Here is a 26,627-nt window from a genome sequence, read left to right as displayed (position 1 = left end):
AGGAGATAGTACAAGAATACTTGGCTAGTTTAGATGTATTCAAGTCTCCAGGGCTAGATGAACTGCATCCAAGAGTATTAAAATTTGCTGCCAAGGAGTGTGGTGGAGTCTCCTACTTTGGAGGTCTTTAAGCAGAGGCTTGACAACCATATGTCAGGAGTGCTCTGATGGTGTTTCCTGCTTGGCAGGGGGTTGGACTCGATGGCCCTTGTGGTCTCTTCCAACTCTATGATTCTATGATTCTATGAAAAGAACTGGCCGATGTGATCTCAGAACCACTGGCAGTCATCTGAGAATTCCTGGAGAACAGGCGAAGTCCCGGCAGACTGGAGGAGGGCAAATGTTGTCCCTATTTTCAAAAAGGGGAAAAGAGAGGACCCAAATAATTACCGCCCAGTCAGTCTGACATCAATAGCAGGGAAGATTCTGGAGCAGATCATTAAGCAAACAGTCTGTGAGCACCTAGAAAGGAATGCTGTGATCACCAATAGTCAGCATGGATTTCTGAAAAATAAGTCATGTCAGACTAACCTGATCTCGTTTTTTGACAGAATTACAAGCCTGGTAGATGAAGGGAACGCAGTGGATGTAGCCTACCTTGATTTCAGCAAGGCATTTGACAAGGTGCCCCATGATATTCTTGTAAAGAAGCTGGTAAAATGCGGTCTTGACTCTGCTACCACTCAGTGGATTTGTAACTGGCTGACTGACCGAACGAACCCAAAGGGTGCTCATCAATGGTTCCTCTTCATCCTGGAGAAGAGTGACTAGTGGGGTGCCACAGGGTTCTGTCTTGGGCCCGGTCTTATTCAACATCTTTATCAATGACTTGGATGATGGACTCAAGGGCATCCTGATTAAATTTGCAGATGACACCAAACTGGGAGGGGTGGCTAACACCCCAGAGGACAGGATCACACTTCAAAACGACCTTGACAGATTAGAGAACTGGGCCAAAACAAACAAGATGAACTTTAACAGGGAGAAATGTAAAGTATTGCACTTGGGGGGGGGGGGGAATGAGAGGCACAAATACAAGATGGGTGACACCTGGCTTGAGAGCAGTACATGTGAAAAGGATCTAGGAGTCTTGGTTGACCACAAACTTGACATGAGCCAACAGTGTGACGCGGCAGCTAAAAAAGCCAATGCAATTCTGGGCTGCATCAATAGGAGTATAGCATCTAGATCAAGGGAAGTAATAGTGCCACTGTATTCTGCTCTGGTCAGACCTCACCTGGAGTACTGTGTCCAGTTCTGGGCACCACAGTTCAAGAAGGACACTGACAAACTGGAACGTGTCCAGAGGAGGGCAACCAAAATGGTCAAAGGCCTGGAAACGATGCCTTATGAGGAACGGCTAAGGGAGCTGGGCATGTTTAGCCTGGAGAAGAGGAGGTTAAGGGGTGATATGATAGCCATGTTCAAATATATAAAAGGATGTCACATAGAGGAGGGAGAAAGGTTGTTTTCTGCTGCTCCAGAGAAGCGGACACGGAGCAATGGATCCAAACTACAAGAAAGAAGATTCCACCTAAACATTAGGAAGAACTTCCTGACAGTAAGAGCTGTTTGACAGTGGAATTTGCTGCCAAGGAGTGTGGTGGAGTCTCCTACTTTGGAGGTCTTTAAGCAGAGGCTTGACAACCATATGTCAGGAGTGCTCTGATGGTGTTTCCTGCTTGGCAGGGGGTTGGACTCGATGGCCCTTGTGGTCTCTTCCAACTCTATGATTCTATGATTCTAACCACCTATTTATGGAAGCTAAGGAAAACACCATCTTTAACTGCACTGCAGCCGGCTTATTGGGTCACAAGTATTGTTTATACGATCTGAAGAGAAACCAGAGTATACTATTGTGAGCTTTTTAGCATATTGTTCCATTACAGTGGTACCTTGGTTCTCAAACTCCCAAAACCCGGAAGTAAGTGTTCTGGTTTTTGAACGTTTTACAGAAGCTGAATGTCTGATGCGGCTGTCAGCTATTGTTTCCGGGGCACCTGCACCAATCAGAAGCTGCACAATGGTTTTCGAACATTTCGGAAGTCAAACGGACTCCCGGAATGGATTAAGTTTGGCACTTTTGTTTTTGCTATTTATTTTGCTGTTTTTGTTTTTGAGCTCTTTCGGTTAATTTGTTTTTGTGACTGTGTGGGAACCCAGTTCAGCTACCGATTGATTGACTGACTGTGTGACTGTGGAAATGTATAAACCCCCCCATCCAAACGATGACTATCATCAATGCAGGTAAGAAAATAATAGTACAGTACATTGATTATTGCTTTCATTTTATGGGTCAATGGTATCATTACATAGTAAAATTCATGTTAATATCTGCTTTAGGGGTTGTTTTTAAAAGTCTGGAACAGATTAATCCGTTTTGCATTACTTTCTATGGGAAAGCATGCCTTGGTTTTGGAACGCTTTGGTTTTGGAACAGACTTCCAGAATGGATTACATTTGAGAACCAAGGGAACACTGTACTTTTTAAACTGACCACCCCACTTGAGCTATGACAATCTTCATAAAAATTGAAGAGGGTTGGAAGTCTTGTTTGTTCTTCTTCATGAAAATGCAAGCTTAATTAATAATGAACAGAGCATGAATTTGGAGCCAAAAATACTGTGGGTTATTTGTAGTGGGGCAGTTCTCTTCATTGCTTTCTAGTGGCACGTCCCATTTATGTTTGAACTCCTGATAGTAACCAACTGTCATGGATAGCAGCTGAAATGTATATGAAACAAACATAGAAAGAGGAATACATATAAGCACTAAAGGAAAAGTGCACGGGTGCAGGTGCAATGAAATACGTTTTTTTCACGGCAGGGCTAAGATAAGGTTACCAGATTTTTTCAGTGAATCCAGGGACACTTTTTAACTTCCTACTAAATAGATGGATTTTGTCAGGGGACTGATTTGTGGAAACGGGGACATCTGTATCACATACAAATACCATCTGTAGAATACCAGCAAATGTGGTGGTAACTACTGTTACTACTAGTAAGATTACTATTAGGAAAATACCCTATTATATAGTCAATATTTTATTGTTATTAGATCCTATAGGGCCTGTTTTTATGGTTCAGCATTATATGCACTCATCTTGGTCTCAATGTTGCAGTGTGCTTTTTACTGTTAAATTCTCACATTCCAATAGCTAAGCAAACTCTAAGCTGCTGTGTTAACTAGAATGTGCAAGATTACCCATAAAGAATGTGGAACTGTTATTTCCTGTTGGTCTTGGTAGGTGTTGTACTAACACTGAAGATAATCAAGTTACGTGAGAGGATTTTATATATATAAAAAAGATTACTTCCAAGTATCAAAAATATTTACATAACAAGAAATGACATGAAAATATAGAACACATGCAAAAAACAACCACCATAGCTGTAATAAGCACAAGTACATTTCAAAAGCGTTATAAGAATTTTAAGATGCTGGAAATGGCCTTTCTTGGAGAAGTCTTACCCAATGATTTCTCTGACTTGTCCCAATGGAGAAGAAGAAAAGCCTTCCTGATACAAGTCATAGAGATTAAGATGGCTGAACCCAACACTGACTTTTCTGCCTAATGTTTATACCCTGAAACTTATGAACATTGCTAGTAATATCCAACTTAAAAGGCTCTCAGATAATCAGGAACAGTTGAGTTATTTAGTTTCAGGTTATGAAATATTATGTGATTATATTAACCAGTTTGAACTGAGAAAAGAAGAACATAGAGCATCACGTAAACATATGCTGGAATGGAAAACTATTATTTATGAAACAAAGCAATGTAAAGAAATAATAATTGAGATTTGATTTGACAGTGAGACTGCTTTGTACTGAAGTGTTTTCCTTCTTGGCTCTTAAATTTATGATAAAATTAGAAATATATCAAGCTAAGACTGTAAACACTCAAAGATAGGTCTGCTCTGAATTAGTAGTGCCAATACTATTTATTCTATACAGTGGTACCTCAGGTTACATACGCTTCAGGTTACAGACTCCACTAACTCAGATATAATACCTTGGGTTAAGAACTTTGCTTCAGGATGAGAACAGAAATTGTGCTCCGGCGGCACAGCAGCAGCAGGAGGCCCCATTAGCTAAAGTGGTGCTTCAGGTTAAGTCTAGAGTATATATGCTCACAATGACACTTTATGAGGCCGACACTGAATTGTGTTTTAATATTTATTGGAATTGCAAAATATTGGCTGTTAAGGGTTACTATGATGTATGGTGCCAGGCATCATTATGTATTGTTTGTTTGTTCTTACCAGAGAACAATTGCAACCTATATATTATTTGTTAATATTAATAATCTAACTGAATCTAACAATAAACCTAACTGAAATTATTGAGTCACATGCAGAGCCAAGATATAGACTGGAATCAGCATACACTTTGGGAAGCTAAAACATCTATTTGTGGGTTGCAATGAATAATGTACTTGTGGTAAAAAGCAGCCTATCCTGGTAAGGTAAAGGGACCCCTGACCGTTAGGTCCAGTCATGGCCAACTCTGGGGTTGCGGCGCTCATCTCGAGAGAGCCGGCGTACAGCTTCCGGGTCACGTGGCCAGCAGGACTAAGCTGCTTCTGGCAAACCAGAGCAGCGCATGGAAACGCCGTTTACCTTTCTGCCGGAGCGGTACCTATTGATCTACTTGCACTTTGACGTGCTTTCGAACTGCTAGGTTGACAGGAGCAGGGACCGAGCAACGGGAGCTCACCCCGTTGCGGGGATTCGAACCACCGACCTTCTGATCGGCAAGTCCTAGGCTCTGTGGTTTAACCCACATGTGGTAAATGCAGCCTATCCTGGCAATTTAAGCATCTCTTTAAAAATTAAGGAGGGAAACAATAAAGCAGTGTTGGTGATGTTCAGGGGGTGGGGTGGGTGGGGAAACTATGATCCAACACAGTTAATTAAGGTCCAGAGCTTTTAGACTATTTAATAATGCTATTAAAAACTTCTTGTGCCAGCCAGAGAGAGATTTAACTGTAAGCTGTGTTTCAAATCAAGCCAACTGCTTAGCGTAGTCTGCAATTTCAGGTTGGTTTGTTGTTAAAAACTATTACAGTGCTAAAACCAAAAAATGAAGAAAAACAAGGGGTAACACCTACATTTGCAAAATAATCAAGAACTTAAGTAAAGTGCAGAACAAATAAGCAGCTGTTCATGACTGGGATTATAGTTTGAGAGCTTTGAGTTTTCGTAAGAAACTTGTTTCTACTTTGCAGAATTAAATAATTAGAGCTGGTCTATAAGTGACATTCACCATAGATTCAGGTCATTTCCTTCCCCACGCAGTCCCAAGTCCTACTGCACTCCCTTTGGAGCCGGAGGTAGTGATTTTGCACAACTCTGCCATTTCTTCTGATGGTTATAAACATGCTAAGTCTCCAACTCTATGCATGGTTATTAATATTCATGGTAAGCAATACATGAAAAAGCTTTGAAAATACCATGGTTTCATGATAGCTTTCCTCTTTTCTAGTTCTGTAGTGGTTCAATGTGCTTTTGAAACCACTGTGTTGGGACTGCTGAGATGTGTGAACTGCAGTTAAGTTAGCTGAAACACTGGATGTAGGGGTGAAAGACGCAACAGTGGAAGCTCAGAGTTTTTGGACACTATAATAATAATATATTTTTTTTTATACCCCACCCATCTGGCTTATGAAGAGAAGATCAACACTGGTGAGGACTCATCATCGAGCCTACCTAGTGGCAGAGAAGACTGCAAAGAAGGACTACTTTGCTGCCCCCATTGCATCCTGATTGTGCCGTCCAGCAGAGCTTTACCGGGTAGTGTGGGGCATGTTACAGTCTGGCCTGAAGGAGGTGGAAGAAACAACAGCAGCTTGCTGTGACTTGTTTGCAAAACATTTTGAGGAAAAATTCACTTGCATCCATTGGGATCTCGCATCCGCTGTTACAGCATATGAATCTCATGGGGTGTGCAGAGCACTGCCTAGTCCTGTTTTGTTGGATGAATTTCACTTGGTAAGGCTTGAGAATGCGAACAAGGTGCTTGCCTCTCGTGGCTGATAAATGCTAGCAGGATCCGCCGTGCGCTGACAGAAGCAACAAAACCCGAAGAATAGGAGCGCACGGATCCCATCTGGAGATCTTTCCTCTGCTGCCGCTTGCATTCCTTGTCGTTCTGCGCTGGCACCCCATGCTGGGAGTGTGCACTGAAAGCGGAAAAGCCAGCAAACGAACTCAGCTTGTGCATGCAACAGGATGTGTTGCGCAGCGCCCATGTTATAGGGCGCTACGGGCACTGTGCGTGCAGCTGAAACAGTTGGCCGCCATGCAGCGGGGGGAGGGGGGAGGCAGCAGGCGGACAGCGTGGCGACTGAGCCATGTGACATTTTGTCCCCCCTCAGCACGGAACCCACACCCACCTTCGTACATCCCTGTGTGTGGGGCGCTGGCACCCCTGTTGGTTGGCGCTGTGAGTCCCTGCGTCCCGCAAGCTTTCTAAAGGTAAACATTTTCTTTAAAAAGGGGTCCCCCCCCCCTAAGAAAAGGTTGACAACTCTGGGCAACCTAGGGGCACTAGGCGGATCTTTGCCAACAGAAGGATGAGGAAGTTTTTCTTCTCCTAAGGGTTTGCACTTACAAGTCTGCTGGATTCTTCTTCCTATGAAAGTCTACCATGACCAAATTGACTTTGAGCATATTTGCAACTCTGTTCCATTTCTTCTTTTCATTTCATTTTGGTCTGTCAAGTTGCTGCTGTTGCTTAAAAGGCTGCAGTTCTCTCTCAGTCACAAGGCTTGAATAGCAGTTTGGTAAGGATACACAAAAGTAAATTTACTCCATCCCTTCTAAAAGTTTTATCAAGGAGGAAAAGGAGGAAACTGTTCATTTAACTACCACACCACAGACACGAGTTCTTAGCTGATATACAGTTCAGAATAAAATCTGTATGTAAAACTAAGAATGCACAGTAAATGATGTTTTAGCACTTAACGCTGAATAATGTAGCCTCAGATATCAGATGTTTCCTCCCTCATTTTCTATTTATTTGGTGAAAGTAGAAAGAATGTAAGAGACTTGACACCATGATACACCATTAAAAATGTTTGCAACTCTCCCCCTTACTATGCAAAATTCCTATAATTCTCATGTAAGTATTACAAAGCATTACCTAAGGATTTCAAAGTGAAAACAGTCGAAGTATTGCATATGCAAATTTCAGAAAGCTTATCAGAATAGCTATTTGAATTTTGTCTGAATCTGCACAGCATGAAACAGGATTTTAAGCACAATTTCCCATTAAAACAGAGATACTGACATATTTTAAATCACATTATGGATATAGCAGCTTGAATGCTGCAAAGACTTCCACAGGTAAAAAAGATACACAAATACATATCCAATTTATGTCAGAATAGATATGGAAATTAAATTGTTCAGGATGCATAACCTGATAGCACTCATTCTCTCTGGAGGAAGATATATTAATGAAATTAAATTCTAGATTTAAATCCCTCCACCCAAATCTCTTCTTAAAAAGATTGATAAAAGAAAAAGAAATTGCAAAATTAAACAGCTACTTTCAGCCAATTAGTGTAGCAGTGGTAATAGGCTCACAATAGCAAAGGAATTGAAAGTCTCATTTGTCAGTGTGGGAATATTATTAGTAAATAGAGCTTCAAGGATCATAATCTGCAGCACACAGAATACAGAGTTGTTAAGTACTGAAGCAGTGCAAAGCCACTTACTCAGAGTTTTTGTTTTATCACAGAGATTGTGTGGGCTGTTAAACAAGCAGCAGTGGTACATCTACCTTTTCTTCTTGGAGATCTGAACTATTTTAGCTAACATAGATCACATTCACAACTGGTTAAAATGGGTTAGAACTATGTGGGTGAACCTGAATAAACCAGAGAAAAGCGCCAGGCTCACTCTTCCCTTTCCCCTTTTCTTCCTTCCACATGGCCAGGAAGAGAACGTGAAAGAATCCTGGCTTAGTCTTTATTTGAACCAAGGATTCGGATTGAAAATGAACTTTATAAGTTTCATTAACAAGCCATCTTCAAATCGTAGGCTAGGAATATGGTTTGCTAAACTATCTAGAGTTTCACCTAAAGAAGGGTTCCTCGTTTGAACAAAATAAAAAAAATAGGATTCTTTTAAAGTAAATCAAAGTCCTCTTCACGACCACAAGGGAGAAAGAAGAAAGAGGTGGTTCAGTTTCCAGTAATTGTAAGCAAAGTGTATATAAAGTGGCCGCTGCCACCGTGTCCTTTCTCTTGGCAGATCAAGATGAGCAGGTGACAGCCAAGGTTGCAAGGTTTTTAGCTGGGGCAATTAGAATAAGATCCACTATTTGACTAATTTGATTCAAAACCCTAAAATGTATTTTACATAATTGACTTTTTATTTCTATTCTTTGTATATCGTATTGTTGCTTTATTGCTATGGCTGATGCAAATAAAGAGTCATTCATTCATTCAAAATGGTCAGAACTCATTGGTGACTGAATCTTAAATTCTAGGAAGCTTCTTATCCATTGCAATCCAAGTGCAAATCTACAGTAAGAAGCCCCATAGAAGAAATCCTCTTATAAGGAAACCAACCTCTCTCTTGGCAGTGGAGGCCAATGGGAACAGAAGATGGTGCTTTATGAAAGGTAATGTATCAAGTGGGGAACCTGTGGCCCTCCAGATGCTGCTGCACTGCAACTCCCATCACCCTGACCGCTGGTGATGCTGGCTGGGTCTGACATCTGGAGGACCAAAGGTTCCCCACCCCTACAGCAGATTAACGCATACCCTTCAAAGCCTTGCAATGTACACTCCAGTGGCCTCTGCTCAACTTCCATGTACCCCATTAGAGGGATGATAATAAAGGGAAACATCTTGAATCAAAGTTTGGTTTTGGTGCTTCAAGTATATACTGAAGCAACAAGTTGCTTGCATTACTGAAGAGTCAAACAAATGGGTTTTAGCATTCCAAGAATGTTCATTTGTTCAATCAAGTCAAGTCAACAGAAGCAGGTTCCATGGAGAAGCAGCAAATGGGCAGGGACCTTTTCAAGCTTTCCTCAATAGCCATGTGGTAAGAAAATACAGAAGTCATTGAAGTGCAAGCATACCTGAACAGTTGTCTTCAACAGAAAAAGTGCCCCCAAGCCCCACAACACACACTCATCTATGCACATGGAGCACAAGGAGATTATTTCACTTACCTATTGCCTGAGCAAGAGCTATAACAACTTCCTGGCAAGTTGTAATTTCTGTGACACCACAAACGATCCTCTGGACTCCATCCACCCATACTTTCAGCTCCATGATTTACCAGGTCACCCAACAGCCATGGATGCAATTGAGATGACAAGTCACGTACACAGCTATGCCAGATAGTGTCAACATACTGGTGGGAATTATCTGGAAAATAAAATAAAAACTCTGCTTATGATGGCCTAGAGAGACAAAAGGACTTTCCTCCTAGGTTAAACAATTTATATTTAAAATGAAATGTAACTGGTAAAAAAAAGAAAAGAAATGTAAGTAGTAAAACTTCCATTATTCAACGAAGTTTATCTTTTGAAGGCAGCAATTTCTATCCTCCTCCCAACGCCCTTCGAAACAACAGAAAGGGTAATTAACTCATTTTATTATTTGATTAGGTACACATTCCTATTACTAAAGATGAAGCAACATATAAGGCTTAAAGTAAGACATGCTATTGCATAATTTTAAAAAGCAAGATTTCTCTATATTTATACAGTTTTTAAAATTAACCTCCATTTACAATTTGCTTCTAAAAAGGCCAAATTTCATTTTGTTATCGCAACAAAAAATATGACCCTGTGGAACGCCCTCCCATCAGATGTCAAGGAAATATACTACTACCTGACTATTAGAAAACATCTGAAGACAGCCCTGTTTAGGGAAGTTTTTAATGTTTGATGTTTTAATGTGTGTTTAATATTTTGTTGGAAGCCGCCCAGATGGGTGGGGTATAAATAAATGAATGAATGAATGAATGAATGAATGTTGGGATCCAAGAGAAACCGAAGTCCTACAGGTTCAAGGACATTTTGCATTCACACTTCTTAAGCAGCTTTCCTGGTCATTCATGTGAAAAACTGCTTTTGAAATTAAGCTTTAAATCACTAGTCAGTAAGACTTGATTTAAATATTTTTTTTTACAGAAAGACTCAGTCTTGCTGGTATAATCTTAATATTTACAACCAGATGAATGTTTCATTTTTGGAATAATAAATTTTCAGAGTAGTTTTTACAGTTATATCAAAATTACTGATTTGGTTATACTATTAGAAATACATTGACAGATAATTATGAAATTATTGTGAGGTTTAATAAGTTAACTGTTTATATTTGGACAACTTTTCTACTGTACTTTATTGGAAGGAGAAAAATAATCGTTTCCTTTATAACAATTTAACCAATTTATTTAACTAAAACAATAACATTATAGCATACGTATCCATGTTTGTTAACTGATGTTGTTAAATGATTTTTTATTTTTTAAAAAACTTTAGACTGAGTTTTAGCACACATGAAAAACTTAAAACAAATCCTTATTTCCTGAGGAATAGCCTTTGGACTATAATGTAACTTAAATAGAAAACTATCTTTAGATTTTCCCTTCAAAAGCTTTTTATTTTAGAAATCCAATTTAAATTTTAAAAAATCCAATTTAAATTTTTAAAAAATCTGATCATTGATTTTTTCCCACCCTGGTCTACAGCCGTTTTGTGATATGGGAGAAGCACAAATTGCTTAAAAGAAGTCAATTTCCCTGGGCATAATTGCCAATCTCTTGGTCATATATGAAGCAGGTCTTTGGATTGTAGCCATAAACTAGACTTCTTAAAACACGCGTTAGCACCAGAGATTAATCTACAGTGATTTCCACACAGTAGTTAAAAAGGAAAAAAATGTATTTGCTTTATTTTTAAAATATTTTTTAAAATAATTTATTTACAACATAGTCCAGAACAACTCATACATACAGTGGTACCTCGCAAGACGAATGCCTCGCAAGACGAAAAACGCACAAGACGAAAGAGTTTTCCGTTTTTTGAGTCGTTCCGCAAGACGAATTTCCCTATGGGCTTGCTTCGCAAGACGAAACGTCTTGCGAGTTCTTGCGAGTTTGTTTCCTTTTTCTTAAAGCCGCTAAGCCGTTAATAGCCGCTAAGCCGCTAATAGCCGTGCTTCGCAAGACGAAAAAACCCCAAGACGAAGAGACTCGCGGAACGGATTAATTTCATCTTGCGAGGCACCACTGTACAAACAAACCCACCACCACTGACAATTTAATTATAAAATTTAAACTCCTATCCCCTTACATAAAGAAAACAAACATAAAAATAAAAGACTTCCTTTATCCTGTAAATGATGGCCTCCTTATTTACTTCTTGTATACTGTTTCTTTTATATGTGATTACAGTGGACGCTCGGGTTGTGAACATAATCTGTGCGTGAGGCACGTTCGCAAACCGCAGCATTCGCAACCCGCAGCGGCGCGTCTGCGCACGCGCAGGTTGCAATTCGGAGATTCTGCGCATGCGCATAGTGCAATTTAGCACTTCTGCGCATGCGCAACCACTGAAACCCAGAAGTAACCCGTTCCGGTACTTCCGGGTTTCAGCGCATCCGTAAGCTGAAAAAACGCAACCTGAAGTGTTTGTAACACGAGGTATGACTGTATTACAATTTTTCCTAGTTATGACTTTAAAAACTGCAAAGTCGCCTGTAAAAATTAATTGAAACAAGTCCAGGTATATATTTTGGGTCACTGTTTGGTAAGGTAATCTCTGCACTTTCCCCATTCTTTTTGAAATTCTTGTCTGGGTTGTCCAAATGCCTTTGCTTTTTAAGAAGAACAAGAACCCGCAACAACTAGGATGAGGCTGCTCTGGCGGAGCAGCTTTCATAAAGTTTGTTATAACTGACCTGTCAGAAAGCAGAGAAAAATATCATTCCAGTAATTTACTTTTATGTTCTGCTGATGCCAACATTTAAATTTCTAGTTGGATTCAACTGGGTATGTGAAGAACTGCCTGTTAAGTTATGATTGCAAAGCCTCAGCATTGAGGCCTGGGTGAATTTAGCCTTGTGCAATGTATATGTATAGGCTAAAAACACCATCGCCCAATGGAATGTGCATAGGAATGTGCAAGTACAAGCAGTAGGTACAATACCAAAATCAAGCGGAAATAAAAGATCCTATATCCTTTTCTTCTTCAAATGGGTACAGAAAGATTTCTCTAGTGGCTGTGTGAATACATGAAATGTCAATAAAAAAATCAAAACCAGATTATATTTACCAAAAGCAGATTAAGGAAATGTTGTGCACAGAACACTACCCATCCTTGTTGACAGCAGCAGTGAATAAATCAATATTAACAAGTGGCCAGCAATGAATTTTCACAATTCACTATTATTAAAGGTAAAAATACCCCTGACCGTTAGGTCCAGTCGCAGACAACTCTGGGGTTGCGGTGCTCATCTCGCTTTATTGGCTGAGGGAGCCGATGTTTGTCTGCAGACAGCTTCCAGGTCTTGTGGCCAGCATGACAAAGCCGCTTCTGGCGAACCAGAGCAGCGCATGGAAACGCCGTTTACCTTCCCGCCACAGCCTATTTATCTACTTGCACTTTGACGTGCTTTCGAATTGCTAGGTTTGCAGGAGCAGGGACTGAGCAACGGGCACTCACCCCGTCGCAGGGATTTGAACTGTTGACCTTCCAACTGGCGAGCCCAAGAGGCTTAGTGGTTTAGACCACAGCGCCACCCGTGTCCCTTTCAGTATTATTATCACATTGCTTACACAAGCTTTCATATGCTAAGGCTTGTGTGAAGAACCATAGTTCACTTGACCCTGTCCACTGCATGAAAGATACAGAGTGTTCAATACTAAAGTCCTTTATGGACCCCTTTACCCTTGCAGTGGGCAGAAAAGCAAACATGCCTCTGTTGCACTGAAGACCGGCTCAATGTCAAGGGGTGAAATGAGGTGACCCCATAATTCTAAAATGGAAGAAACCAATAATCTGGGCAGCATATAACAGATTAAACTGAAGAGTTGTGGTAACTACCAAACACTGCCAGCACATGAGTACACAAAACTCTTATGGAGGCCCTTCTTCAAACAATTGCACCTGCAATAACTAACAGGAGTCCCACATATTGCACATGGGTGGATACATTGTGTTGATCAGCCCACAAGCATTTAATCCAGAACTGCTAACCCCACAGATAAGCAAACACTCAGTATAGCCATTTGTGCAATGAAAAACTACAATCCTCCCCTTTTCCCGCAGTGAATTATAAAAATAAAACATCAGCTAAAGCTCAAAGAGTATGATGAGGCAACCAATCTGCTTTAAGTAATCTTAAGTAAAAAACCAGAACAACCTCCAAGGAAGTAATATTTTATCCAAAATAACCCTTGTCTTTTTAGTACAGTCACATTATTGAGTCTCCTGATTTTCTCTTTCTCCATTTTGTGCACATTCCATGCCCCACCCCTAATAGCATGCCATCGTTGAGGGGTGAAACTTTCCAGCTTAAGTCCAACAAATACCACTTGTATCTGAACTGGATTTTACAAACCAAGGCTACGTCTTCCTTATTTCTTCTTTTTCTCTTATGATCTGTTTCCTGCATATAACCAATGTTGGATGGACATCACTCCTATGCTTTCCTCATCTTCATCGGTAGCCTAGAGAGCTAAACAACATGTCTTATTTTATTTTCTTTCTAGCAGCAATGGTAGGCAATCCACTGATTTCCTCTCTCATGAATAGCTGGCTGGTAGAGGTGAGCAAATCCGTTCATTTCACAATCTGAAGTGAAGTGATCCAATTTGCTGGCCCTAGACATATATGCGGTTTGGAACACAGCTATAAATTGGATTACACATTTTTTAATTCTGTGGTGCTGTTTCAGTTTTTAAAATTGCACAAATATAAATCTCATATGGATTGAACCACATGAAAAATGTGCATTGGGGGGGGGGAATACATATGCATACAATTGAAATGCCGTGTGTGTGTTTGTGTGTGTGTTTAATGGAACAAAATGAACTTATGATTCAGCACAGGTGAAATTGACTCAGAACAGAAATACATTGATCCATCCATACCTACTGGCTACAGCACTTTGTTTGGCACCAGTTCAAGGTCCAGCACTTTCCCACCCTGAGGAGTATTAACGAAGAGACAGGTAGGTCTCTGGATGCCAAAGCATCCAAAAAGGATCCTCACAATTTTTCCTTCTTTCAGAACATCTACTCCTTTCAACCCATCCTGGAGCATTTCAAAAGCTGTTTGGCTCATCACACTGGTCGGTACCTCAGGACACCCCAAATCATTACAATTCAGAAGAAAAGGAAACCCCAGACGGCAAACTAATGGAGCAGATGGCTCATTTAATTCAATTTTTTAAAATGCCACTCTTAGGCTTAAAGTCTTAGCACAGAATGCCCAGTGCCTACCAGCTTAATCCAGGAAAAATGTGAAGTTTAGGGTTAAATGTTCCCTCTGAAGCGAAGATGCAATTGGAAAAGCCTAACTGATCAACCACATTCTGTAGAACTCTGGCACAAAGGGAAGAATGTTCTGGCCATAACTGGACTCATGTACAGGCAGCAGCACTCAAGGCAAGTGGGACTTTGGTTTCAACATACATTATCATGGCCCAGACATTACTAGAGAGGAATCCTGAGCATCTACCCTGTCACCTCATTATGGAAATAGGTAACACATGTTCTTAACACCATCTGATTTTAAGTGAAGTATCTGCTTGACATTCATGATCCAACTCTATTTTTTCAAGAGTATTGGGAAGAATTAATGTTTTCTATTGTAGTTTCAGGAAACCACCAGATTCACACAAACAGGGTACTGATCAGATACTACTTTCTTCCTATGTGGTGTGATTGTGGGGAGGTTCCTATTGTATTTAGGAAGAATTTTGGCTCTGATGTCTGAACAGGCTTTCATACATGTTTTATTTACAGTTCTGAAATGGAACTATAAAAAGCAATGAAAAAGTGTCAACCTCACAATGAAGCCATAGATGTCAGAATCGAAAAGCAACCAGATGCTGGATTCTTGCTTCACACTAGGGTGTACCCTACATTTTTGGTCTAAGCAACACGCTTTTGCTGTACAAAACATGAAGTCCTATCAAAATAATAGCCAGCTCAATGATAATTGCCTGGCTAACTCACATGGAAAGAAAAACATTCTCACAGCAAAAGGAATGGTCAGATCAGCTTTTATTAGACCATGTTGTTGATTACTAAAGACTCAATCTCAAGTCCAGAAAAACAGCATTACCCTTGCTTATGCAGTAACAACATTTTGAGCTCTGACGGCCTTGCCAGATTTCTTGCCCTTCCCCCTCCTGGTTGATGCGGTGGACTTAGTCTTGGGCAGGGTGTTCCCCTGGGGGAAGGAGATCCCTCCAAGCAGAGAGTGGAGCTCAGGATCATCACTGATGGCTCTCTGTAAGTGCCGGGGGGCAATTCGGCGCTTGTGGTCATTTTTAGCAATGTTCCCAGCTATATCCATAATGTCATAGGTCAGGTACTGAAGCACTGCAGCCATGTACACAGACGATCCTGATCCAATGCGCTCTGCGTAGTCTCCCTTCCGGAGGAATCTTTCAATGCGGCTTACAGGGAATACCAGCCCAGCCCGGCAAGAACGAGATGTTTTCGGCTTCCTCGCATAGCAGGATGGCTCAGGTTCTTCCAAGCTTTCTGTATCACACGGATCATCAGACATGTCGCAGTCCATCTTGCCACAGCCGCCAACACTTGTTGATCTGGTCCAACTCTTCAAGGTGCTTGCCTTGCTCTGGCAATTCTTACCTTGTTGGATTTTTGCTGTTTTGGAGGGGTTTTTTGGCTGTTCTGCTTTGCTTGCTTCAGTTTTCCTACCCGGCCCTTTTTGGATTTCTTCCTGGCCTTGCAGGTTAAGCTATCATTTGAAAGGCTGCCACAATTAAAAAAAATACTGTGCGCAGAGTTTTCCATAGCCTCTTTGCAGTGAAAATAGTGAGTGCTAAATTTGGCTCCTGATAGGCTGGTGTGCTGGCCAATAGGATGCTGTGAGCATTGTTAAATCATTTCTATTATCCCAATGTTTGAGCTGAAATGTCACCCTGTTCATCACACTTCCCTCCCTGAAAACCTCTGTTGCCCTTCTCCATGTGCCTCCCCTATGAGAGGTCCAGAGGGTGGCAACAGAAGAACAGTCTTTTCTGCAGTGGCTCCCTGTTTGTGCAATGCTCCTCCTAAGGAGGTTCAACTGGCACCTTCAGTTGCCAGGTGAAAACGTTCCTCTTTAACCAGGCCTTTGGCCAATTGACATCCAATGTTGTGGGAGGGAGGGATTATTGGTTTGGTTTTGCTCATTTTTTATTATGTATTTCAAGCTTTTATATTCTAATTATTATGTTGTAAACTACTCTGAGATCTATGGATGAAGTGCAGTATGCAAATTTAACAAGAAAATTTTTGGTTACTAAATCAAGTTTGCAAACATTTGACATAGTGAAGAAGGCCAAAGTTGATATGTTCAGCATACAACTTTCAGTCTGATGAGAAGATACCTAGAAAATTGGCCCCAGCTTTATACTCCCCCTCAAAAATTGAAGGTTTATAGGAAAAACCATAAAGGGAAAAAACCTTGAATCTTCAATGAGTCTCACTGCAAAGTTATAAGCAACATTAGATGCATTTCATATACTCAGAACAAGGTAAAAAAATCTAGCTGCTGTGCATGATGCAGTGAGCCCAACTGTCCTAGTGAGACTACACAAACATGCAGGATTCCAGAGAGGAGCTCACAGCGCTTTGCTGCTCCATAGTACTTTTGAGTGCCATACCTCACTGAGGTTTGGCTTAGCGTATTGTCCAAAATACAACTCATGTGTACCCTTTATCCTCATGAGTCAAAGGACACCCGAGGAGCAAACTGGCTGCAAAGCTCATGCAGTCTCACTAAGCCATACCTTGGTTTACTGAGTAACACAGACCATTCTTCTGACAAATAGAAAGGGATTGACATCTATATCAACCACCTCACATATCTAGCTTCAATTTTAAAGCTTGTTATTATAAACTACTACTGCCACCCCCATCCTATTAACCCCTTTGTGTATTTCCTTAAGATTGTAACCCTTCAGGCAAGGGGTTTGTCGTCAGAATTCAGGGGAAACCGTTTTGATTATTTTAAGCATTAAACAACAATAAGATCAATTAAGATCAATTAAAATAGTAAAGAGGAGGTGAGTGAGAGGTTTTATCTTAGCAGCAGGGTTAGGAAGGGGGCCTAGTGGAATTGTCTAGGGAGGAAATTCCACAAGGTGAATACTCAAAAACAAACAGGCAGGGGCAGGGGCCTCAAGAACATAAATAAGAAGAGCCTGCAGCTGGATCAGGCCAATAGCCCATCTAATCCAGCATCCTGTTCTCAAAGGGCCCACCAGACGCTTGTGGAAAACCTTCAAACAGGATTCAAGCCTTAGAGCCCGCTCCTCTCCTGTCTTTTCCAGCAGCTGGTATTCAGAAGCACTGACACTTCCAAACTGCAAAAGAAGAGTGCAGAACAAGGAAGAACGGGCAAGAAAACATACTGGAACAGTTCTAAGACAACCCTTTAAAGGTAATTGCCATAATCTTGAACTGGGTCAGAAAGGAAACTTCAATCCAGGTGAGCCAGAACTGGAGCAACGTGCGCTGCAGAATTCTGTGTCAGTTGCAGCTAATGGAAGCAAATTCCCTTCTAAGAGAGGGTTAATCTTGTGATACTAAAAGAGAAGATCAAATGAAAACATAAGCAGTTTGGAGAATGTGCAGCAATGCTTTAAAGGGAATAGCAACCAAGTATTCACTAGCTAAATGACTTTTTTTGGGGGGGGGGTAACATCTGAATTGACACATCATGGATTTGATAGCAGTCTGCAAACCATGGTTTGCAAGCCATCTACAGTTTGCTGTGCCGTCTAGACTGGTAGACTTGCTTCGCTGGAAGATTAAAGGTCAAGAATATGATTAGCAAACATGGCTGGGTCAGTGGAACAAGAGACCAAGCCAAGTTTTGAAATGCAGTCTGGAGAGTCATCTGTCTGTTATGGTTCAGGAGAGATAGCTCTGTTATTAGTAATTTATGACTAAGGGACCGGCCACTAGAAAAATACAAGAAAGCATTCAAGGATTGGCAGCTGTTCCTCCCATCTGCCCAATGGTGCCTGACACATCCTCTCCTCCCCTCACCCCCCACCCCGCTGGACAGACCAGGCCCTTAAAGTGAGATAGAATAGTACTGGTGAAAATCGCCTGTTCACTGAGTGAGAGCATATCTGTGGTGGATGTGGCCAGGGACAGAGTGTGCCCTTTAGGCATCATCTGCGGAGGTACGTTCAGCTGACTAATCTCTTTCCTCATCACTTGGCCCTCACACTGTTGACATCATACCTTCCTTTTTACAAAACGGCATGGGGCAGCCTCATGAGGACAACCTGCTTTTCTTCTATAGAAAAGCCACAACTGATCTAAATACTTTTTGTACATCCCCAATATATGTAATATTTCGCAGAAGAGTGAACGCTGGCACACACAAAAACCAGGCTTTCCAAAACACAAAAAAATTGCATCAAAAATTGTTCACCTTATAACTAACATCTATTCTCTGCACCTAGATATAAAAATCGTTTCTAGCCAAGAACTTTATGAAAACAATGATGTTTTCTTAGCTGGGGTTACAAATTATGTAGAAATGTCAGGCAATGTTATTTTATTCTTAGTGTGTAATACCCCCCCCCCCAATGTAAAAATGCTTACAATGTTAGGCAGCAACTTGAAGACATTTTGGACTGTTTTTCCTCTGAAACACTAATGAATGGATCTGCTTTGCTTCAGCAACAAGCAATTTAACTCTTCTTTCTCTGAAGCCAAAATTTATCTTTGCTTTCTCATTCAGGAAACCTGCCAAAAGTCTTAGCTATATTACAGTTTTGAGTTCAAATGCTAAAAGGAAAAAAGTTACCGCCTGCCAAAACTAACTAATCCCCAAACAAGCCAGCAAGCTTGAAAACAATGTTTTGTTTTGCACAAAAAAGACAGTAGAATCATAGAATCATAGAGTTGGAAGAGACCACAAGGGCCATCGAGTCCAACCCCCTGCCAAGCAGGAAACACCATCAGAGCACTCCTGACATATGGTTGTCAAGCCTCTGCTTAAAGACCTCCAAAGCAGGAGACTCCACCACACTCCTTGGCAGCAAATTCCACTGTCAAACAGCTCTTACTGTCAGGAAGTTCTTCCTAATGTTTAGGTGGAATCTTCTTTCTTGTAGTTTGGATCCATTGCTCCGTGTCCGCTTCTCTGGAGCAGCAGAAAACAACCTTTCTCCCTCCTCTATGTGACATCCTTTTATATCTTTGAACATGGCTATCATATCACCCCTTAACCTCCTCTTCTCCAGGCTAAACATGCCCAGCTCCCTTAACCGTTCCTCATAAGGCATCGTTTCCAGGCCTTTGACCATTTTGGTTGCCCTCCTCTGGACACGTTCCAGTTTGTCAGTGTCCTTCTTGAATTGTGGTGCCCAGAACTGGACACAGTACTCCAGGTGAGGTCTGACCAGAGCAGAATACAGTGGCACTATTACTTCCCTTGATCTAGATGCTATACTCCTATTGATGCATCCCAGAATTGCATTGGCTTTTTTAGCTGCCGCGTCACACTGTTGGCTCATGTCAAGTTTGTGGTCAACCAAGACTCCTAGATCCTTTTCACATGTACTGCTCTCAAGCCAGGTGTCCCCCATCTTGTATTTGTGCCTCTCATTTTTTTTGCCCAAGTGCAATACTTTACATTTCTCCCTGTTAAAATTCATCTTGTTGGTTTCCCCCCTTTTCCATTTTTTGTACACATACTTTTTTAATCTTAACTCAGTTAAAAGTTCTTTAGATAGCCACCCTGGCTTCTTTAGGCACCTTCCATGTTTCCGTCTCATTGGTATTGCCTGACGTTGTGCTTTTACAATCTCCCTCTTAACAAACTCCCAGCCATCATGAACTCCCTTTCCTTTTAGTATTACTGTCCATGGGATCTCACCCAGCACTTCCCTAAGTTTTATGAAGTCGGCTTTCTTAAAGTCAAGAAATTGAGTCCTAGTATGCTTGGCTGCTCCTTTCCGCTGTATAGTAAACTTCAGAAGAGCATGATCACTCGCGCCTAATGATCCTTCCACTTCTACCCCACTAACCAGGTCATCAACATTGGTTAGGACCAGATCTAAAATGGCTGTTCCTCTTGTTGCTTCTCCCACTTTCTGGACAATGAAGTTGTCTGCAAGGCCAGTGAGGAATCTGTTTGACCTAATGCTCTTGGCTGAGTTTGACATCCAACAAATATCCGGGTAATTGAAGTCCCCCATTACTACTATCTCCCTTCCTTTTGCATGCTTGGCCATCTGTTCCAGGAAGGCATCATCTATGTCCTCCGTTTGGCTTGGGGATCTATAGTAAACTCCCACAATGAGGTCTCTGTTATTCTTCTCTCCCTTAATTTTGACCCAAATGCTCTCACTTTGGCTTTGAGGTTCTAAATCTTGGATCTCTTCACAGGTATACACATCCCTGACATATAACGCCACTCCTCCTCCTTTCTTGTCTGGTCTGTTTCTCTGAAATAGATTGTATCCCCCCATTATTACATTCCAATCGTGGGCCTTATCCCACCAGGTTTCAGTGATGCCTATTATGTCATATTTAGTTTGCTGTACCAAGAGCTCAAGCTCATCTTATTTCCCATGCTTTGCGCATTAGTGTACAGACATTGAAGTCCATTAATCATTCCCCCGTGTCTCTTATTTAAGGATTTTTTCTTCCCACCACTAGGTCCGCGTGCTGTTTGCTCCATTTGGTCTATGACATTTGGATGATCATCTTCATCAATGGATAGACTCCTACCTTCAGGAGCACTGTCTCCCTCCCCCACATTAGTCAGTTTAAAGCCCTCCTGATGAGGTTTCTGAGATTTTTGGCAAAAACATTCCTCCCAACCGTTGTGAGGTGCAGCCCATTGCTTGCCAGAACTCCATCTTCAAGAAACTGCAGTCCGTGATCTAAGAATCCAAACCGTTCCTGTTTATACCATTTGCGAAGCCAGCTGTTCACTTCCACTATTTTTCCCTCTCTCCCTGGGCCACGTCGTTCAACTGGGAGGACAGATGAGATGACAATTTGTGCATCTAATTGCTTCAATTTCCTGCCCAGAGCCTCGTAGTCTCTTTTGATCTTCTGGAGGCTATTGCTTGCAGTGTCATTGGTTCCCACATGAACCAAGAGGAAGGGGTATTTGTCAGTGGGTTTTATGATTCCTTGCAGTCGTTCAGTTACATCTTGGATCTTAGCCCCGGGGAGACAGCACACCTCCCAAGACATCTTGTCAGGCCCACAGATCACTGCTTCTGTTCCCCTCAGTAGGATATCCCCTATCACCACTACACGCCTCCTCTTAGGTTTGGTCGGGGTTCTTCCGTGAGCTGTCCGTTCCAAGGTCGCCTGCACATTTCCTGAGGACTGACTTTGCTGATCGTCTTCATATACCTGATCGACTGTAATGAGGGAGAGATCCTCAAATGGAGTCTGTTCTTCGTCTTCCATGCTAGGGGAGAGGACTTCAAAGCGATTGTGTATTTCCAAACAATCAGAGCGAACCCTGGGCCTCCTACTTCTTTGAGTCACGTTTCTCCATATATCTGGCTCCTGTGTTGGTGAACTAGCCTCCTTCTCAGGGGTGCCCCCTGTCTCCTCCTTGGTGGAGACGGTGTTCTCTGTTGCTTCCAAGAAGAGCTCCAGCTCTCTAATTCTTTGGAGCGTAGCTACACGTTCCTCCAGTTGCTGGACTTTGTCTTCTAAGAGGGCAATCAACATACAATTGCTGCAGGTAAAGCTGCCTGCAACCTTTCGCAAGATGGCAAACATTGCGCAGGAACCGCAGGCGACTGCAGCTGTTCCCTCCCCCTCCATCTTGAAAACGTGTTGTTGGGGGTGGCTACAGTGGTCCTCCATCTTAAAAAGCGTGAAGACAGGACAAATAACCCCCCCCAAAAAAACCTAGGTCTCCCCCAACAAACGTTTGAGACTGGCTCCCCTAAATCTAAAAGATGGATCAAACTGTGCGCGCCGCCGCCCTGCAAGCTCTGATAAGCTCCTCCCACAGCTGACTCAACAGAAACCCTGCCCCCTCTGACCTTTGCACAGCAAGGAGAGCCATGGCAGCAAAGCGGGCAGCAGCCGCTTACACGCGAGGAGGGACAGACGGGAGCCATAGCGAGCCGGAAAAAGCGCTGCATAGCCAGCAACAGCTGCTGCAGCCTCAGCTAGCAAAGGTCCGTGCGCTCTCTAAACGGAGCAATGAGGCTGCAGAGGGACGGCAGGGCACAGGAGGGCTCTGAGCCACGAGCGCAGTGAAAACCAGTAAAAAAGTTTTTAAAAAGGCTGCTGGGGACAGGAGGGCATTACCATTCTCCCAGCGTCTCAGCTGATCCGCTGAGCAGGACTTGGGTTGCAGGGGATTCGCCATTAGCTGCATAAAGCAGCAAAGAGGGAGAGAAGGAGCAAAGCGGGAGAGGAAAGGAGCTGCTTACACTGTCCGGTTGGCTCCTTTAAAGCAACAGTGCTCTTTCCCTCCCCCCTCCCCGCTCAGCTCACCAAAAAGCTCCTTCTCCACCCACCCCACGCGTGTTCCTTCTTCCCTTAAACCCCTCTTCTGCATTATCAGCAGCATCCTTCTCCACACACCCCACGCGTGTTCCTTGTCCCTTGAATGCTTTTCCTTCCCTCCCCACTTAAAACGTGGTTACAAAGCACGGATCCACATGGATCCTCAGGATTTTTACACTGGGTCACCCCAAGTTCACCATCAGATCACATAGCATATCCATGGCTACAGCCTGCACCAAAAAACACACACGCACCCACTGTTTCATGGGGCTGCAATGGCGCAAAAAAGTGGTTACAAAGCATGGATCCACGTGGATCCTCAGGATTTTTGCATTGGGCTACCCCAAACTCACCGTCAGATCACGTCTGTGGCCACAGCATGAACCACAAAAATCATACATCCACTGTTTCGTTTAGAATATTTTTTTCTTGTTTTCCTCCTCTAAAAACTACGTGCGTGTTATGGTCAGGTGCGTGTTATAGAGCGAAAAATACGGTAGATGCCAATGAGGGAAACCTGTGGCTTCCTATGGGTGAAGTATGTGCTCAACCGCTCCTCTCCTTTAGAGCACTTTTGAAACTCTCATTCTTGGCAGTTTGCCTGAAGCGTTGTTGTTTGGTGTCAAGAACTATTTGGCTCAGAAATAGAAGACACCACAGGACTTAAAACATCTTGTTGTGTAAATGAGGAAAAATATAGAATATTACGTACAATTATTATTTTTTTGCATGAGTGACGCCAAGCAAAGCTTTTCACATCAGCATTATTAACTGTACTAAAGTATACCAATGTGCTGCTTTACCAAGAGAAAGGCAAAAAGTTAGCACTCTAGCTTGGCTACAATCCTGCTCTTTGTTCTGCAAGTTTCCTTTCTAATGCTAATCTTTGAAAGTATGTTTTGACAGAGTACTGCTGGTATTGTGCAGCCAACAGAAAATTACGATACTGTTTGTTCGGGATTGAGAAATCTAGTATTAGATTGCTAGTTGTCAGCAAACGACAGGATATACCACATGGTGTTTTTGCACTATATGACACCAGGCCCAGACCTGGAATACAGATAAAGCAACACTGTTTTATCAAACTTTTACATTCCTAGTACCATACATAAACACTCTGTTCCCCACTCATTTTGAACTCAGGTTTGTACTGAAAACAGAGAAATGTTCTGCTGTGCACTTTGGGCAGGATTCATTGCTCTGCTGAATTTTCCCATTTTAATAAGTTTGATATGCAAAGTACAGCTACTACAATCAACATACAGAAGAATAACAGCCTTTCAGGAACACTTCCCCAGACCCAATACAAAAAATAACCATGCCCTTTCAAGTCCTTTCCCCATAATGGTACAATTGGCACCCCTGGTTCATTATTTTTTAAAAAATGATGAAGCATACACAGGGAACAGGGACACAGAATGAGAGGTACTAGCAGCCATGTTTTTAGTTAAAGTCCACCCCCCCACAAATCTGCAGTCCACTACCCAATGGGGGGTGTTGCTGTTTTTAAAGTCAACAATTGCCATTTCCACCACTGTCAGATTTCAAAGTACTAGTGCCAGACCTTTGGCAAAACTACAGAAAGCTGAAATCATGCTTGCCAAAAACCAATCAGCAAGCACTCTTGGAATATAGCTGTGCTGTCCTCATTGCTGCTAAGGCATTGCTATTATGTAATTAACTAGAAATTGAATTAAAATTGTAGTTCCACAAAGTAATTATAGTACTATATTCCCCACTGCAATCTTATGCCTCTCTCTCCCCATGTACTTATAACCACTGGGATTCAGGGGTGCTAAGACAAACATACCTTCCTGCCAGTGTTCGAAATTAGCCAGGTGTGTTTTGTGACTGGGGCAGGTCCAATTGTGACCAAGTGGAGATCTCTGGGTGCCAGGCTGGCGACTGGAGAAAGCAAAATGCCGCCTAGAGAAGGATCTGAAATATTTTCCTTGAATCGGTTTTATTCTGAATTGTTTGACTGATGTTTTAGTGTAAAACACTTTGAGATTTGTTCTTTAAAATATAAAGTGATATAGAAACAGAATGAATGATGGTGATGATGATGATGATGATGATGATGATGATGCCATCGGGGGACGGTGCCTAGACATTACATTGTGGTGACCGAAGCCTAGATTTAAGGTGCCATTTGGCGATTAGATTATATATCTGAGTTTCTAGCAACATTTTGTGGATCAGGCCAAAGCCCTATCTGGTCTAACATCCAAGGACTTAGCTACATTAATCAAAACAAAACAAAACAAAACACTGTTATAAATGTGTTATAGCACTGTGACACCAGATGGCACTGTAGAGCTAAAACCAGAACATATGAAATTTTCCATTGTGAGCTTTAAAATGTTTTTCTTCAGAGTCTTTTTTTATAGCTGTGTAGATGCAGCCCTAGTGTCAAGGTGCCCAACCAGATGCTCACAGGTGTACCTGAGCACAACAGCACTCTCCAGACCTGCAATTCCTAGAAACTGACATTTTGAGACACACTGCCTCCAAGAGGGGCAGTTGAACATAGTCTTATCCTCCAACAATCCTCCAAGGCTGTCTTGTCCAAGGCAACAAACTGCATTCAAGAGAAAAACCTGCCCCCTAATTAATGGCAGCAACCCATCTATCTCTGTTCTAAATTTTATTTTTTATTAATGGAATTGAGCTTTACCACTAACATAAGAAAGAAAGCTCCCCACCCTTGAAGCGAACAAGGGTGTGAAGTGCTTCTGCCAGCAAGCCAGGCCTTCCACCAGCCCCTTCCTGCCAAGAGACCCTTCCTGCTCCTGCCTGCCTTTCCCCTCCCCCCTCCCTCCCCTGCCCAGGGCTGGTTTAGGGTGCTGGTTCTGGCTTTGTTGGGAGGCAGGAGAGGAAGAAAGGCCTGTGTGGCAGCTTTCATCCTCCCCCCTCAGTCATCTATGCACCATAACTGGAAAGCAACTTACACTTTCCTTTTGCACATCAACAGCAATTTGAATTCTGCACCCATTTGTAAGTATAGACTATATAAAACTTCATTTTTTTGCTGTTATCAGATTTCGGACAATACCAATATGTATTTGCCACACTCCTAATGACGTCAATCCAGATATATGCCCATCTTGGTAGAGAAATCCAGACAGTCCAGTCTGTGTACTTAAGTTCTGCATTTTCTCCACAAAAATATGCTGAAGCTCAAATTGCCTTTCAATAGCTAATTTTGCATGCTAACTTCATTTTGCCAACTACCTTTATTTAATTTGCCAGGGTTCCAGCCTTCTGTCAATTTCCACTTTTTAATAGCTTTGTCTTCCAAACTTTGCTTCCCTCTCTTTAGCTTAAGTCCAACTTCTCAAAGAGTGGAATAAACTCTGGCAGTGATCTACTGCTGATAAGAGAACTAGCAATAGCTTCCTCTCCTCTGTGGAAGGAAACAGTGCAAGCTGCTGCATCATACAGGGAGAGGAGAAAAAATTGATGTAGTTCTGTTAAAATAATCTTAATTAGAGGAACTGAATTCACACTAAGGCAGTTGTTCTATGGGGTGGGTGGGTTGCTCCTGACCCTCGCAGAGGCGTTTGGGGGAGGGCACAGGGAAGGAGAAGAGGGCAAGCCCTGCTGCACAACCAAAAGTCATTGTGCAGAGGTTCTACTGAAGGGTACTTGAATCCTAGCCAAAATATCCTTCCACCCAATCCACATATATTTTTGAACAGCAGCAGAATGTATGCAAAGGACAACAACAACAACAACAACAACAGCAGCAGCAGCAGCAGCAGCAGCAGCAGCAGCAACAACAATATTTATACCCCGCCCCTCTGGCTGGGCTTCCCCAGCCACTCTGGGTAGCTCCCAGTAGAATATTAAAAACAAGATAAAACATCAAACATTAAAAACTTCCCTAAACAAGGT

General features: G+C 42.1%; 3 protein-coding genes across 6 annotated transcripts in view; all 3 read right to left on the bottom strand.

The window, feature by feature from the left end:
- Positions 1–26,627, bottom strand: part of RASSF8 (Ras association domain family member 8) — a 111,578-nt gene that overhangs the window by 9,262 nt on the left and 75,689 nt on the right. The window contains exons 1-3 of one of the 4 annotated variants that reach the window (XM_081210744.1): positions 25,965–26,473; positions 24,541–24,635; positions 9,193–9,391 (exon numbers count right to left, since the gene is read on the bottom strand). In XM_081210744.1, the coding sequence (XP_081066870.1) occupies positions 9,193–9,295 (103 nt within the window). In that variant the 5' untranslated portion in view covers positions 9,296–9,391; positions 24,541–24,635; positions 25,965–26,473. Of the gene's footprint in view, positions 1–9,192; positions 9,392–14,477; positions 14,555–24,540; positions 24,636–25,964; positions 26,474–26,627 lie in introns of those variants that run through there. The other 3 variants (XM_081210745.1, XM_081210746.1, XM_081210743.1) reach the window with 3 other exon arrangements.
- LOC308596000 (histone H2A-like) lies at positions 15,246–16,056 on the bottom strand. The gene has a single exon (XM_081210787.1). The coding sequence runs from the start codon at positions 15,784–15,786 to the stop codon at positions 15,331–15,333; it is 456 nt and encodes a 151-aa protein (XP_081066913.1). The 5' UTR covers positions 15,787–16,056; the 3' UTR covers positions 15,246–15,330.
- The window catches only part of LOC308595990 (endogenous retrovirus group 3 member 1 Env polyprotein-like), a 297,804-nt gene continuing 293,909 nt past the window's right edge, over positions 22,733–26,627 (bottom strand). Inside the window, exon 2 of the mRNA XM_081210771.1 lies at positions 22,733–23,845. Within this exon, the coding sequence (XP_081066897.1) occupies positions 23,811–23,845 (35 nt within the window). The 3' untranslated portion in view covers positions 22,733–23,810. The remainder of the gene's footprint in view (positions 23,846–26,627) is intronic.

Source organism: Podarcis bocagei, assembly GCF_964188305.1.
Source record: "Podarcis bocagei genome assembly, chromosome: 10".
Lineage (NCBI taxonomy): Eukaryota > Metazoa > Chordata > Lepidosauria > Squamata > Lacertidae > Podarcis > Podarcis bocagei.
This window is presented reverse-complemented; position numbering and strand designations above follow the sequence as displayed.